The sequence below is a fragment of the Penicillium alfredii genome, assembly GCF_028826965.1.
Source record: "Penicillium alfredii strain IBT 34128 chromosome Unknown utg000004l_segment0_segment0, whole genome shotgun sequence".
Lineage (NCBI taxonomy): Eukaryota > Fungi > Ascomycota > Eurotiomycetes > Eurotiales > Aspergillaceae > Penicillium > Penicillium alfredii.
In genome coordinates, this window is record NW_026622701.1 from 2,616,515 (window position 1) to 2,630,689 (window position 14,175).

At 52.6% G+C, this 14,175-nt stretch overlaps 6 protein-coding genes across 6 annotated transcripts; 2 read left to right on the forward strand and 4 right to left on the reverse strand.

The window, feature by feature from the left end:
- Nucleotides 1-2,707: 2,707 nt before the first annotated feature.
- On the forward strand, nt 2,708-3,551 carry NUU61_002633 (protein tyrosine phosphatase-like domain-containing protein; the record flags this gene model as incomplete). Its single annotated transcript, XM_056653215.1, has 3 exons — nt 2,708-3,195; nt 3,256-3,395; nt 3,478-3,551. 3 exons carry the CDS (start codon nt 2,708-2,710, stop codon nt 3,549-3,551), a joined length of 702 nt encoding a protein of 233 aa, XP_056514282.1.
- Nucleotides 3,552-3,816: 265 nt separating this feature from the next.
- NUU61_002634 (adaptin-binding domain-containing protein) lies at nt 3,817-5,238 on the reverse strand (the record flags this gene model as incomplete). Its single annotated transcript, XM_056653216.1, has 3 exons — nt 3,817-3,896; nt 3,961-4,278; nt 4,347-5,238. 3 exons carry the CDS (start codon nt 5,236-5,238, stop codon nt 3,817-3,819), a joined length of 1,290 nt encoding a protein of 429 aa, XP_056514283.1.
- A 577-nt stretch (nt 5,239-5,815) lies between these two features.
- NUU61_002635 (putative small nuclear ribonucleoprotein SmD3) lies at nt 5,816-6,501 on the reverse strand (the record flags this gene model as incomplete). The annotated part of the gene is made up of 4 exons (XM_056653217.1): nt 5,816-5,918; nt 6,014-6,143; nt 6,271-6,331; nt 6,445-6,501. The coding sequence occupies 4 exons, from the start codon at nt 6,499-6,501 to the stop codon at nt 5,816-5,818; spliced, it is 351 nt and encodes a 116-aa protein (XP_056514284.1).
- Nucleotides 6,502-6,860: 359 nt separating this feature from the next.
- Nucleotides 6,861-7,631, forward strand: NUU61_002636 (phosphatidylglycerophosphatase; the record flags this gene model as incomplete). Its single annotated transcript, XM_056653218.1, has 1 exon — nt 6,861-7,631. One exon carries the CDS (start codon nt 6,861-6,863, stop codon nt 7,629-7,631), a length of 771 nt encoding a protein of 256 aa, XP_056514285.1.
- A 992-nt stretch (nt 7,632-8,623) lies between these two features.
- NUU61_002637 (homeobox domain-containing protein) lies at nt 8,624-10,564 on the reverse strand (the record flags this gene model as incomplete). Its single annotated transcript, XM_056653219.1, has 3 exons — nt 8,624-9,933; nt 9,993-10,192; nt 10,245-10,564. 3 exons carry the CDS (start codon nt 10,562-10,564, stop codon nt 8,624-8,626), a joined length of 1,830 nt encoding a protein of 609 aa, XP_056514286.1.
- A 2,144-nt stretch (nt 10,565-12,708) lies between these two features.
- NUU61_002638 (transcriptional regulator family TF) lies at nt 12,709-14,113 on the reverse strand (the record flags this gene model as incomplete). Its single annotated transcript, XM_056653220.1, has 3 exons — nt 12,709-13,889; nt 13,956-14,020; nt 14,070-14,113. 3 exons carry the CDS (start codon nt 14,111-14,113, stop codon nt 12,709-12,711), a joined length of 1,290 nt encoding a protein of 429 aa, XP_056514287.1.
- Between the last annotated feature and the right edge of the window lie 62 nt (nt 14,114-14,175).

Sequence of the window (14,175 nt, forward strand, 5' to 3'; positions counted from 1 at the left end):
AATCGGGTATCGCGTGTAGGGGGATTTATATCGGCAAAACAACAAAAAAAAATGGAGGGGCAGAAAGAATGCGTCTCGGGGTTGGGTTCATCCCACCTTTTTTTTTCGACCTGTCCTTCTCGAAGCTCTTGGCTTCAAGGTCACCACCAGAGTAAGGGAAGAAAGAAGAAGAAAACGAAGAAAAAGAAGCGAATCCCAAGGGAGATCAAAGACAACAAGAAAGAAAAGACGGAGACTCCGAAGGGGGAAGAAGAGGAAGAGAGAGGAACGGAGGGGCGGAGAACGGTTGGTGGGTAAAGTCGATGGAGACGAGCATCGGCACTCACGGCCAAATCAAACGGGGACCTGACCCCGAAGGAACAAGTGGAGAGATGACAATCGCAGAAAAAAAAAAAACAAATCTCAAATAAAAAACTCTTCAAATGGTTAAGAAAAAGAAATAGCAAAACTATTCCCACAGCTTCAAAAAAAAAAAAAAGCGACACTTTCACCGATTTTGCTTGCGAGGGGAAAGCATGGAATGGGTCTGTGATGGAGTCCGATGATACAATATCCCTACACATTGGGGCCATTGAAGTCGGATAGAGAGAAAAATCTATTTCTATATTTTTTTTTCTGCCAAGGATGTCTCCCAGTTAATACTGTAGCAGTCACAATCCGTATCACAAATGTCTGTATAGTTAGTTACTTTGCTCCTCTTGACATGTAGATTTTTACACCCCAAGACCCCAGACCCAGGCAATGCTTTTGTGCTCGAGCTGTCGGGCACTGAAATCATTGCTGAATCATATCTGGTCAGCTGCAACCGTGGCAGAAACTCCGGGAATCTCCACAACGCTTGAGCGCATCGGGACTGCCTTCCAGGCGGATTCTGTGCAGGTGTACTAAAAGGGAGATGAGTAGTGGAGAGGGGGGGGGATAACAGTCAGAGAATAATAGAAGGAAAGAAAAGAGAACACGTATTTTTGACCGCAAGTGACCGACCAAGCTAGACCAAGACACGAGATCTGGCAGGGCGAGCCGCGAAACGACATCATCGGGGCGCCGATCCCAGTGCCAGGGACGTCATCTGTCTCCCCTTTTTCCCGAGTGTGCGACTTTTTTCTTTTCCAGCCGCGCGTGGAACCGTCGTGTCCAGACCCAGTCGAACCTGTGGTAAGCCCAGGCGAACAAGAAAGAAAAAAGACATCTCCACTTGGAAGTCTGTTGGATTGGGACTTGAGAGACATCGTGTAAGACAAGGATTGTAAATCTTCGGCGTCGGCACCCAGTCAATGGTCTGGCCCCTCGCGCACCAACATAATGAATCCAAGAGAGTCAGACTGCATATAATCTGCGTTCCTGGTTCTGGAATTCTAAGCCGAGTGGGTTTGAGCTTGCTGTTGCGGGGGCAGTAAAAAAAAAGGCGAGGGTCAGGGGGGTTTCGCGCTCCGAGGGATTATGCTGTCACCGATGACGATTGCTGAGAGACAACTTTTTTTTTCTGTCTAGGTCTGACCAGAGGGGAAACCTCGAAAACATAATAGACAAAGAAACAAAAAGGGGAAACCGTCTAAATAATTCGATCCCAAGGAATCCCTCTCGACATGCGGGTGTTTATATAGCGAGATGGGCATTTTGTGTGTGGTTGGTTCTGAGTTTTCTCCGCCAATCAATAGAAATGACATCACCGGTGATGTCATGTATTCACGTTGACAATACCGTGTAATTTGTAGACTGTCCAGTTGACGGGTCTGGCAAGGGGTAAGGGTAATTGTATCTCTGCTTAATGATGTCACCTCGCATACGGCATCTACAAGGCAGTTGGGGGCTGAGATGTGTGACCTCGGCGGTGATACAGGCTCGGAGTCTGCTCTTCGGCAGATATCCAACCATTTGTTACTTACAGTTAGATATTGCCGATCAATCTACTAGAGATTACCATACTACGTATACAGAGAAATAGTAGTAGTAGTAGTAGTAGTAGAGAAGGAGAGAGGAGCATTCCACCTGACTCGAGCTGTGGACGCCTTGGACGCCCGCTAAATCTCGCCCTAAATCGTGGCCCGAGTGGACCCACCATGCAGATGTTTGCTATCAGCACGCCATGGAAGTGACAGGCCCTGCGTTTCTGCAGGGATTGGATATTGGGTGAGACACTATAGCGGGGCTTTCTTATCTTTTATGTCGAGGCTATGCGAGAAGTAGGTTGTCCTTGTAAGGCAGTCGGTTATTTCTTTCGTGCCGTCACCACAAAGCTTCGAATCATTTAGATTAGCACGCAGTGCTGCCCGGATCAGTGGAGAAATACGTCGCGTTGTTGGCAACCAGGACCATGGACTCGGCTTCGTCTTGTTCCCCTGCAGGAGTGAGATTTGGAGAGAGAACCAAGCGAGGCGCCACATTGAGCCCACGAATTAGCACATGATGTATACGCTAGTGGTCCCAATGGAGTCCATGCAACGCAAAAGCCAGAGAATAATAAGAAGAACCGCAGACATACCCGTGGACAGCGGCGTAGGTGATCTATCGATGTTTAACTTCAAAGCTTCGACGGGCCTTCTGGAATGCTGAGTCATCCACCGAGGTCCCTTTTTCCTCTGGGGAAACTGCATAGCTCCTGTGCACCTCGATCCCGTCGCCAATTGGCATCCAAGCCAAGCAATCCCCAGACTCGATCTCTAAACCACACGCTAAGCTCAATTACCACCATCACACACTTCTCAAGATGGCCCCGTCAACAACCACCGCCACAACGCGGTCCTCCGCCCCGACAGGCCCAACAAAGGCCTACCTCTTCGCCTACAACACGCTGAACCTCGTGCTCTGGGGATCCTGCGTGGTCTACACCGCGAGCCAGATCCCCTTCGCCCTCGGCCTCAACAATCTGCCCGCCGTCTTCAAGCGTACCTTCTCGCCTCTGTTGCTGGCAACGCAGTCACTGGCCACGCTGGAGGTCCTGCACAGCCTGGTGCGCCTCGTGCGCGCACCATTCCTGACTACCGCTATGCAGGTGGCCAGTCGGCTGCTGCTGGTGTGGGGCATTATGGCGCCGTTCGGCGGCGAGATTGTTGGACGGGAGGGGAGCGCGCAGCTGGGTGATTATGCGTACTTGGGGTGTGTGGGTGCGTGGGGGATTACGGAAGTCATTCGTTATGGGTTCTTTGCGATTACGTTGTCGGGGAATTCGGTACCTGCGTGGTGGACTTGGTTGCGGTATGTTGTTGACATTCTTCTTTCTCAGATCAGTATCAAGAACCAGCTAACATCTAGCAGGTACAACACCTTTTACGTCCTCTACCCCATTGGCATTTCCAGCGAGTGCACCCTTATCTTGCAAGCCCTCGGTCCCGCTGCGGAGCTCAACCCGCTGTTCCAGTATGCCCTGATTGCCATCCTTGTGATCTATGTGCCTGGTATGTCTTCCTATTTCGTGGATTGATGCATGTCCATGAATATCGACTTATCTGAGGATATGGAATCCACTGACTTTTCTAGGCTCGTATATCCTGTACACACACATGATTGCGCAGAGGCGCAAGGTCATGCGCGGCAAGCAGCGCGCCGATTAATGGTGGTAGTGGTAGTCTATGGGCGATGAACTGGTGAGGGAGTGCCAGCAGGTGTGTTGATTGCAGACGATAGGGCCAAAAGACATAATATGTCTCCTGTAATTATATGCTCAGCTACTTTTATAGATACTAAATACAATATGCACTCGACGAATTTAATGTCTTAATGATGTCTAGTTTGGGCTGAATATAAGTCTAAGATGTCTTTCTAATTATCATCGTGCCTGCGTAAAAACGCAACATATGTTGAGATGTAAGCCAGTTACTATATTTCTCGCATAATATCTTGCACAGCTTTGGCTGCGAACCTCTTGCGCTCGCTTTCCGGCAGTTCAAAGCTCATATCTAGGGAGTGTCAGCCGATCACCACCCCATCCATGGATAGGTAAACCAAAGGGGAACAACGTACCTCGAATTGCTTGCATCCGCATCATCAGCCCTTCCATAGACTCAACCTTGATCTCGTCATCGCCCCCGGCCTGATCCTCCTCGCCGTCCCCTCCACCCCGCTCAATAGCCATGCGCAAACCGAGCATTTCACGCTCAAGCTCATGCACCTCGTCATTAAAGCCGCGTGTATGTGTAGAGCCACCAAAACCCAGCAATTCTGTTTCGAGGTCATCGTCGATATCAGCTCCAGCATCGGGGTCCAGATGGGGATCGTCGCTGGAAGCAGTCCAGTCGTGTGTTTCGAGGACCTCTTTGATGCGCGGCATGCCCTCGAGTTCTGCAATGGGTCAGCAATGAAATAACATAGTAAGGAAATGGCAAATGACTCCAGAGAACAAAACTCACCCCCAGACTGATTCCGCCTCGTCTCTGTACTCTGCTCCTTCGGGTTCCACTCCACAACCTCCCACCCCAACAACCCCATATCAAACAACCGGTCCTCCCACCACCCCACTGAGAGCGGCGCATCCTCTGCACCACCCCCGAGATCCGTGTCATCCACCCCAAGATCCAGATCCGGCTGCGTTTGCGCCGACCCACTCGACGGTGTTTGCTGGGACCGCGACACAGCGCCATTCCCACCCCCAACAAGCACAAACACACTAGGCACATCACCGACGCCCCCACGCTCCTCGTCGATGCGCTCCTTGACGGCGCCGACGCCGCGCACTAGCTCGCACAGCGCGCGCACATCCGGCCGGTTGGCTACCGAGTCTGCGGTGGTCGTCCCGCCACTCGGATCTGGATCTGGATTCTGTGGATTGTGCGCGCACACAACTAGTGCACCGACGGCATCGCGCACGATATCTGCTTCCTCGCTCAGGAATTCGGTTTGCCACTGCTGCACCGTGGGGTTTGTAGATGCATTTGTCTTGGTGGCGGTGGTACTGGTAGTCGTAGTGGTAGGTTGCTCGGTCTCGAGTGGGATTTCGTCGACCCAGACTGGGACCTCGGCGCTGTAGTATTTTGTCTCGATGCGGAATGGGCTGTGTGTTGTGTACCCGGCGAACGTGGTGGTTGTAGGCGTGGACTGGGGCGGGGCGGTTGGCTCTGAGGAAGAGGAGTGAGTCTTTTGTTGCTGGGGAGGGTCTTGGACTGAGACGCCGGTGAGGGAGTGTAGAAGGGGAGGGATTATCGATATTGATTGCGAAGTTGGCGAGAGGATGAGCAGGCGGCGTGGCTTGGTGATGTGTCGCACTTTTGCGGGGGATGTTGTGGCCTTTGCGGGAGAAGCCATCGCGAGGATCTGTTTTTATGGAAGAAAGCAGGGAAGCTTAAGATTGCTGTTCCGTGGGTGCTGTCCTGGCTGAGGCAATGGCTGGCATTGGGTGGGTTGAGGTGTGGAAGTGGGCAGTTGGAATTCGGTCCCGCATCGCAGAATCGGAGGCCTGGATCGCGTCTCTCTTGTCCTTTTTACGTCGGATTCAAGAAAAGCCGATTTTTACAATCAGTTTCATGCTGGAGGTCTATTGCAACACAATTTACTGGCCAATTGATACTTATGAGCCCTCGTAGTGGGATTGGAGACCCGATTTAACGTCCAGCCTCAATATAGTACAATATCTTGATCCTTTCCGGAATACACTGAGCCGGGTATTGATTCATGATCTAGAGTGGTACGACACAAGCTCCAAGGAGAAATGCTAATATGTAGCCACGGCCCAGCAAGCCACAAAAGCCCGGGACATTTTTGTTCTCCATTGACCAAGTAAAAAAAAGCAGAATGAACGCCAACCACTGGAATTTGCCGGGTCTTGAGAAAGAAAAAAGAATCATACCCTTGCCCCATTCGTCTCCGCTTCATCCTCTTATATTCAGCCCCTCCGCTGGCCGCGCGCCCGCTGCACCGTGGCTTTACCACGCGCCAAACCGACACCGCGCCCGCGCTGGCCTCGTGAACGGAACATGGGAGCGTTCCTATAAAAAGAAGAGTGGTCAGAGGTACTCATAGAAAATGCGCGACTTGGCATAGGGGGTAGATAAGAATTGTGGAGAGGAAAAGTCCAACGCACCTCAGCATGTCCGGCACGATGAAGAATCGCACATGACTTCCCCGGATGTAGACCTGGTCGAGATGCGACACACGGCCGTCGCGTGCGGTCACGGTGATATCCTTGAGCTGGACGTTCATGTTGTCTTCGGCTGTAGGGGAGAAAATCAGCCCAAAATATCGGAGAAATGGTTGACTCGGCCAGATAGCATCGAAATTGTCTTCGAAGTCAAGCCAAGGTGGAAGCGCAAGAGAAGAAGAGATCCAGATATCACGCACCTTCAAGCAGTTTCCCTCGGTAGACAACACCCGATGTAATCTCGAGCGTCACGACATGGCCCTGTTCGAGGAAGAATTAGCGATCTGCCCAACGAACGACCTTATCCATTCCCTCATAACGATCCTGTATCCACGGTGTGTCCCTGTCAGAATACTGGGAAGATCCAAGCGCACCTGTGCCTCGTTGAGGAGCTTGATCGGGATGCCGATGGTGCTGGTGAGCTTGCCCATCTTGAGTGTGCGACACGAATCGAGTGTCGAAAGGAGGCAGACGATATGAACGGAATCACAGCGGCAATCTGCTCATCAAAGAAAAGTCTAGCAGAGGCAGCCCAAGGAATTGAGGGGTGAGGTGGTTTAGCGGGAGAGTCGAGGGGAGAAGAAAGGTGAAGTTTGCGAAGCTCCTTCTCCGCCTTCGGCCAAGATATGGTCTCCGCCTTACTCGACTCTCGTGGTTTTTATGGACGCATTGTTTTTCGCATCTGCGCTTCTTGGATTTTGTTTTTATAATGCATTTTCCATAGCATATAGCCTCGGTCTTTTTTTTTTCCCCTCTTCCTCTCTCCCCAAATACCAGACACTCGTTCACCATGGCCGGCTCCCCCAACACCAACCTACGCGGCTTCAACCACGCAGTCCACACGCTCCTCAAACAGCCCACCCAATTCCTTCCACACCTCACCATCCCAACCTTCACGCACCTGCCCGAGGATCTTGGACCCCACCTCGTATCAACAGGGTCAACGCGCAATAACACCACCCCACCGAACCCGGAAAAGCACCCTCAAACCCCATCAGCGCGAACACCCACAATCCGAGCCCTAGTCCTCGACAAAGACAACACCCTGTGCCCCCCAAAAACAACCACCTTCCCACCCAAGATCCTCACAAAACTTCACGAACTGCGCACCTCCCCAACATCCCCCTTCCATGCCACGCGGCACCCACACTCAATCCTAATCGTCTCCAACCGTGCCGGAAGCCACCCGGCCTACGACGCCGAGGTGCGCGACCTCGAGGCGCAGCTGGCACACCTGTGCATCCCTGTATTCCGGCTGCCGGCCGGCGCGGAAAAGAAGCCGTTCTGCGGTGACGAGGTCGTGCGCTGGTTTCAGGAGCGCGAGGTTATCGGGTCGGCCGGTGAGATTGCGGTTGTGGGTGATCGCTTGGGCACGGATGTGTTGATGGCTGGTATGATGGGGTCTTGGAGTGTTTGGTGTAAGGAGGGGGTATTTGAGCCGGGCGAGGAAGGGAAGCCTGAGCGCAATATACTGGAGAAGATGGAGGTTTGGGTTGAGCGATATTTGCGTGAGAGGAAGGGGTATTCGGCGCCGGCGCCAAGGGGGTGGGATACTGACTGATTATTATCACTTTTGGGGAATGCCTATGGGCATATGGTTGTGTCGATAATGTGTAGTCTATGGACATATCGAGGTAGGCATCCTACTCAGATGTCACCCTGTATAATTATGCATCTACTGAAATCTATTGAAATCAAGAACTACGAATCATCTCCGCGGAAGTTTGCGATACAAAATGAATTGTTTCAGGCCTAGTGTCAGTCCCCCACGCTCGTTTACCGTCAGACCAGCGCCTTCATCCGGCTTCTGCTCCCACCCAGAGGATATCACAACCCTGAGCAGACAGCAGAAGCAACGCCAGTAGAATAGCAGACCCAAACAGGTGCCGGTAGGACACTGCGCGCAGACCGACTCCAGACCCATGGCAAGAAGGATGGCCATCGCAACGAGGTGGTGGGATCCAAGTAGTGTGTGCGTGAACCAACCACCTCAAAAGTAAATCACAAAAAAGAGAGCACGAGAAGAAAAATTGAGGGGAATGGAGTCGCCGTCCAAGTCGATCTGTTTGGCATAAGCACGTAAAAAGAAAAACAGACAAACAAAAGCCAAAAAAAAAGCCAGGGCACTGCAAGACAAAACAGTGCTCCCAGCCAATAATCTCCGAATCGAGAACACTGACAAGAAACAAAGAAAGAGCTCAATATTCAACCGGAACATCCAGGAACCCATGAGCATGAATGTCAAAACAACAAAACGCGTCAGGACCCGCCCCAGAATGAAAAGGGTATTAGTACAGCAAGGCAGAAGGGATATATAAAACAGAAACACAAGAACGAATCCCATCGGTACAGCTTTCCTGGCCAATGCTAGCGAACTTCTCAGAGAACCTTGATCAGGCCCAGGCTGAGAGTTCACCCACTGGGCAACGGTTTCCGCCAGGGTATCAAAAAAGCAACCATTAACCAGCTCTAGCGCCAAAAAGCGCCACCAGCACGCCAAAAGCCGTAAAACATCAAAATCAAGAGGAACGCATAGCCTTCACCGGCAAAAACTCAGGGCCCAGATGGCAAACCGTGAGAATTCATCTCGTCGAGGTTGGCCATACCATGCGAGTAGTCACCCAACCCTGGTGAGGGGTGGCCCGGCAAGCCATGCATAGGCAATTCGAAGCTGGGGCCATCGTGCGAAACTCCAAATTGGACGTGATGCTTGGGGTACATCTCATTCATCGACATGCCATCCTCAACAAAGGCAGACTGGGGATCGTGAGCGAACCCATACATGTCCGATGGAGCATGCGACATATTCGACAGCGGAGGCGAGTGATCGGCGATCAATGGATCGGCCGGGCCGACGTTAGAGTACGGCGATGCGGCATGCGATCCCATCGTGGATGCATCCGTCGAGCCTCCCGGGACGAAGGGGACATTGAATTGAGGAGTCATGCTAGCAACTGGGGTTGACTCTCCCTGAGCGGCACTGCTGAACATGGATGGGCTAGCAAAGTCCGACGGTGATCCGGCCGTGGCCGCAGACATAGAGTTTGTGCGGAAGTCTAGTCCATATCCTTCGGTATCAATGCGGAGATCCGTGGGAAGAGCATGGGTCGATTGCGGGACAGGCGCATAAATGCCCGAGTCGGCACTGCTGAACGGCCCCGAGGGCGATGGGCCGTGGAAAGAGGGCATTGGAGCCTGCAACGTCGAGATGTCAACAGCGGCAGGCACGGAGCGACTCCGCTGGCGTTTGTGTCCACGTGGTGGAGGCATGTTCAGTCCCAGGTGATTGTTGTCCTGATACAGTCCCATGTAGGCGGGAGGGGCAAAGTGATTGGGCTGGGAGGCTGAGCGCTGGATAAAAGGCGGTGACATCGCGGGGGTGGCCGACATGGCGAAATTGTTGTTGGCGGCGTTGTTGTCGTTGTTGTACGCCAGGCGATTCTGGAAAGACTCCAAGGACACCAGCTTGGCGAGTTGAACACTCAAAACCTTGGGATGGCCTCCCAGGTGATGAACCATCATTTGGCTCGCCTGCTGCTCCTCAGTGAAGTCTCCACACTGGTAAAAGCCGCCGGAGTTGGAGGAGTCCATGTAAAACATCGGTGGGCGGTTCAGTTCCACAACAAGGCCACCAGGGCGAGGCGGGGCGCCGTTCGGCCCAGGAGTCGGATCACCAGTCTCCAGAGAGATGTTCTTGATGTAGGAGAAGGGATACTCGATCTTATAGCCGGCTGCGTCATTGTTGATGTAGTAAGTCATGCAGGCCTTGTCGGGCGAGTAGAAGACCACCAGGTCCATCGCGTTTTGCCCAATGCGCCGCCAGCTACCGATGGTCAAGGAACGGCAGGTGAAATGGGAGATCACTATCAAAGTTAGTATTTTCACCCAACACCTGGCTTTCCGGTGAACCCAAGAAACATACCAACTTTGCTGGACGGGTTTGCGTCGTTTGCATACATGCTGGGAGCCCCGTAGCTAGGTGTGCGGCTGAAGGAATCCCTCGAGGCAGGCTTGTTGGGGTCAATCTGCATCGCAAGGTAATGGCGCATAGACTCGGGGATTGAATCGCAGCCCTCGCCCGTTTCAATACTCTTCTTCGCAAGCATCTTAATTTTGGCACGGCTGCTAAAATCAGCAAAAAGAACGCGGCACAAACCACTCTAGAAACGCCTACCGATTCTGAAACCAGATCTGGACGGATCGCTCGGTCATATTAATGTCCTGTGCGATTCGCTCTCTGGTAGCCGCTGTGGGGGTGGGGTTCTTGTTGAATTCAACTTCGAGGGTAACCAGTTGATCCTGGGTCGCCCGCTGTCGCTTATTGTTTTTCTGCTGTTGAGTCAACGTGCTTTTGCGAGGAGGGCGACGAGTGGCCGACGAGGGCGCCGTATTCGCACTCGAAGTCGACGGCGAAGGAGTGGAGGTCGGGGGCGAGGACGATGCCGTCGTCACCGCGCCGGCCGAGAGGTCAGGCGTTTGGATGAATGCCGACATCGTTCAAGCGCGGATATATATACCAGAATACAGCGAATTTGCAAAGATCTTTCTGGGAGTTGTTCGATATGTTTCTGTTCAAATGTACGTTCTTCGGAAGAGAAGGCGACGATATGACGATCCGGTCGACGGGTGATGGATGCGATGCGGGGGATGCAGAAAGAAAAAGAAAAAATGGTCGGGTAGTCTCCAGAACCCAATTCTCTCAAAGCAGCGTCAAGCGCGAGAGGACTGGAATGGGTCAAAGAACGAAAGCGCTCTGGCGTAAGGGTCGACTCGCGTTGGAAGCCGTCCACGTCAGAAACTGAGGGGGTTGGGTGGTAAGGGCGCGTCGCAGAGGCGCCCAGGGAAAAAAACGAGAGAATATGTATAGAAAAAAAAAAGGCTGGCCTAAGCAGCTCAAATCAAAGGGCAAATCGATTGTCCCCGAGTATACGAGTCGATCAAATCGCGATCCCGGGGTTGAATCGATCAACGGAGAACGGTGCCAAGATAATACCGTTCGAGAAAGCGAAAGGACGGGACAGAAAGAGCGAGATGGTCGTCGCGAAAGAGTGAAACGATCGACCTGGCAAAAAAGAAAAAAGAATGAGATAACAAGGAATGAAGAGACACACAGAGAAAGAGAGGGAAGAGGAAGAGGAAGAAGAGGAGATCAGGAGATGCTGACTACGCACGGAGAAGCGCACCTGGCCTCGTGGGGCGCTTCCGGCCAAACACCGGGCCTCGATTCTTACTTGGGCTTCATTCATTCTCTCTTTCTGTCTACACATATACACACACTCTCTCTACTCGTGTCTATCATTTCTTATTGTTCCGGTAACCGTGGCAATGCATCATGTCGTAATTCAAACACCTCGAGGGCGCGTTGTTTTCCACAGAACCAGAGAGGCTGACCATCCTGGTTATTTTGGCCCCTGCATCGGCCTGCATGCGCCCAAGCACCTTCAGAATCCCAAGCCTCTCGGTCAGTCTCTCTCCTTGCGCGCTGTACTCGCCCACCAAGTCTGTCCCACACTGGAAATTGTGCGACACGCAGAGAGAAAAAGTGGGCATTGGAGAGACCCGGGCAAAGGGCATCGTGGCGTCGACAAAACGCAAACTCTTTTCACGCATCCCACAGCCGTCTGATCGTCGCCAAATGCCGCCGAACGGCAACCTCCACGTGAGATCCGTGGGGATCTGAAACACCGGCACTCCTGTCCACCGGAACATGGTCAGGCATTGATTTTTTTTTCTTCCCCCAACCCTGACTACTAATTATCTATTCCATTTGCTAATTGCTAATGACTTGTTACTTCTCCCCTATCCTGAGGCGATTCGAATTCTTCCAGTCTTTCCAGTCTCAACTCCTGGTTTTTCAGGAACCTCTTATGGTCCAAGGTTCCAGGGGGCTGAACCACTCTGCGCAGGCCAATAAGCGGACCGTGACACCGAGACCCACGGAACCCCCCGAGGGTGTGGACTGTCAGGAGAGACAAGAACCACCCCATTCAGGTACCCGCCCTGGCGCTGGTTATGATTGGCGCTGCCAGCATGACAGGTCATTCCAGACCGGTTGCAATCCGGTCTCAGGCATTCAGGCGGGCCCGGCCGACCCCCCGGGTTTGGGTAGTCTTGGATCTTGCGCTTTTTTTTTCTTTTTTGCTCCGTCTGATTGGTCGCGTCAGAGTCGTTCAGGGGACACGGCAATCCTGGGTTCCTGTCCGCACGTCACACAATGGCCACCGTGCACACCTCCGTAACATCCGAATGATCTTCGACGGTTCGAATTCAAAACACAATCTCACAATGTCAAGGTCGCTCCCGTTCAACAATAGTTCGAACAGCAACGGAAAGCTCCGAAGAAACTCCGCAGTGGGAGTCGAGTCTTCACTCAGGGCAAGTTTTGGACTACAGTAAACACGCATGATTTCATACTTCCAGGGTCTTTGTCCGGCTGCCTATCTGGGAATGGTGTTCCTAGCAGGGTAAGTTGATTCACATGGAAGGGTCTTGCCCTCACGTCAATTCCTAAAAGTGGTTTTTAGTTTCCAGGGGTGCTTTAGTTGCCGACTAAACCCGGACTAAAAAAAAGAAATGGTGACTTGAGACGGCGAGGACTACAACGACTCAGTAAGAAAAGGTCACAGAAAAATTATGTGTCAGAAGATAAACAAACAGGACTCCCTGTCCAGCGCTTTAATATACCCATCCGCCATAGAAAGCGCACTTTCATCATTTGCCGTCACCGCATCAGGTCCCAGTCCTCGTAACCCATCAGTCGTGTCCCAGATCCTTTCCGTAAGCTCCATCGCCAGATTGCGCTGCGGCTCTCGATAGTACGCGGTCATCGACGCGTGTTTGCGACGCACCCAATTGCGATCTTGGAGCGTAATAGCTTCTCGCGCTGCAAGATAAAAAGGCTGCGGCAGCGAAGAATCCGGACCACAGCCGGTAGACAAATGATCCATGAGTCCGAAGCAGGTGTGAGCCAGGTGTTGGACTCGAAGGGAGCAGGTTGCGTCTCGAAAGACGCGGCGCGCGAGCAACAGATGCGCGGTCCAGTAAAAGCACTCGGTGAGAATATCTAGCGGCGCGCGCAATTCGTCTTGGGGGATATTCCCCGTGTATTGACAGCCCCATGCACGCAGTTCACTGTCAAGACGCAATGCTTCAGTTAAAATGTCGTTCGTGGCCGTACCGTGCTCATGTCGCTCGTCCACGTCGCATGCTAGATGGGATATCCGCACGAGAAAACACATCAACGGCTGGGGGCATCCGGTCATTTTGTGGAAGGATGGCTCGATGGTGTCCCACCGCGTCGGGTCCGGCTGGTAGATGATGAAGTCGCCAGGCGCATAGGGCCGGCGTTGTCGGGAGATGGCCAGCATCAAGTCGACCATGGCAAAGCGCTGCACAGCCATGCGAGTAAGAGGGTTTTGTGGGATGTTCTGGAAGAAACCCAGTGTCTGAAGAAGGAATGACGCGCACTTGACATGAGGCTCCAGTACACCATCCGGGGTCTGGGCAACTACGATACCCTGCAGGACCACTGCAGCGAGTAGAGCCTCGTGTTCATGGTTGTGGTAGTCGACGATAGCCCCTGCATTGGGATCTCCGGCGTGAACTCCCAACAGTTTCTGTCCAATTGTTCTCAGCATGCGCTGTTGCCGTTTTGCTGCTAGAGAAACGCTGCCGAATCCAAAATTGAGCATGTGCTCTGTGGCTATACATAGAATAGTGTGCAGCAAAACCGGCGACGAGAGGGCCGTGATCGACAGCTGTCGGTAAGGATTATCAGGGCCATCCAATGCAGGCACATTCGACGAAACGAGCCTGACATCTGAGTATGCGAAAAGCAATTTTGATCAGTCAAGTTCTCGAACTCGGATATAGTGTCAACACCTACAGTATTCCCAGGCCGATTGCTCCTCCGCACATCCAAATACAGAATCCACAAAAAGTGTTGGCAATCTGCCGATCTGGTCAGTATCAGACCAGGCTTCGCGGGCCTCTTTAGAACGAGGCCTGTGTCTCGAGAGCATCGGCTCCGTCTGCCGGATCCATTTCAGGCCCGAGGGATATCTGCAGTCTACGTCCCGCAATACGCAGAATGAACATGCGGGGCG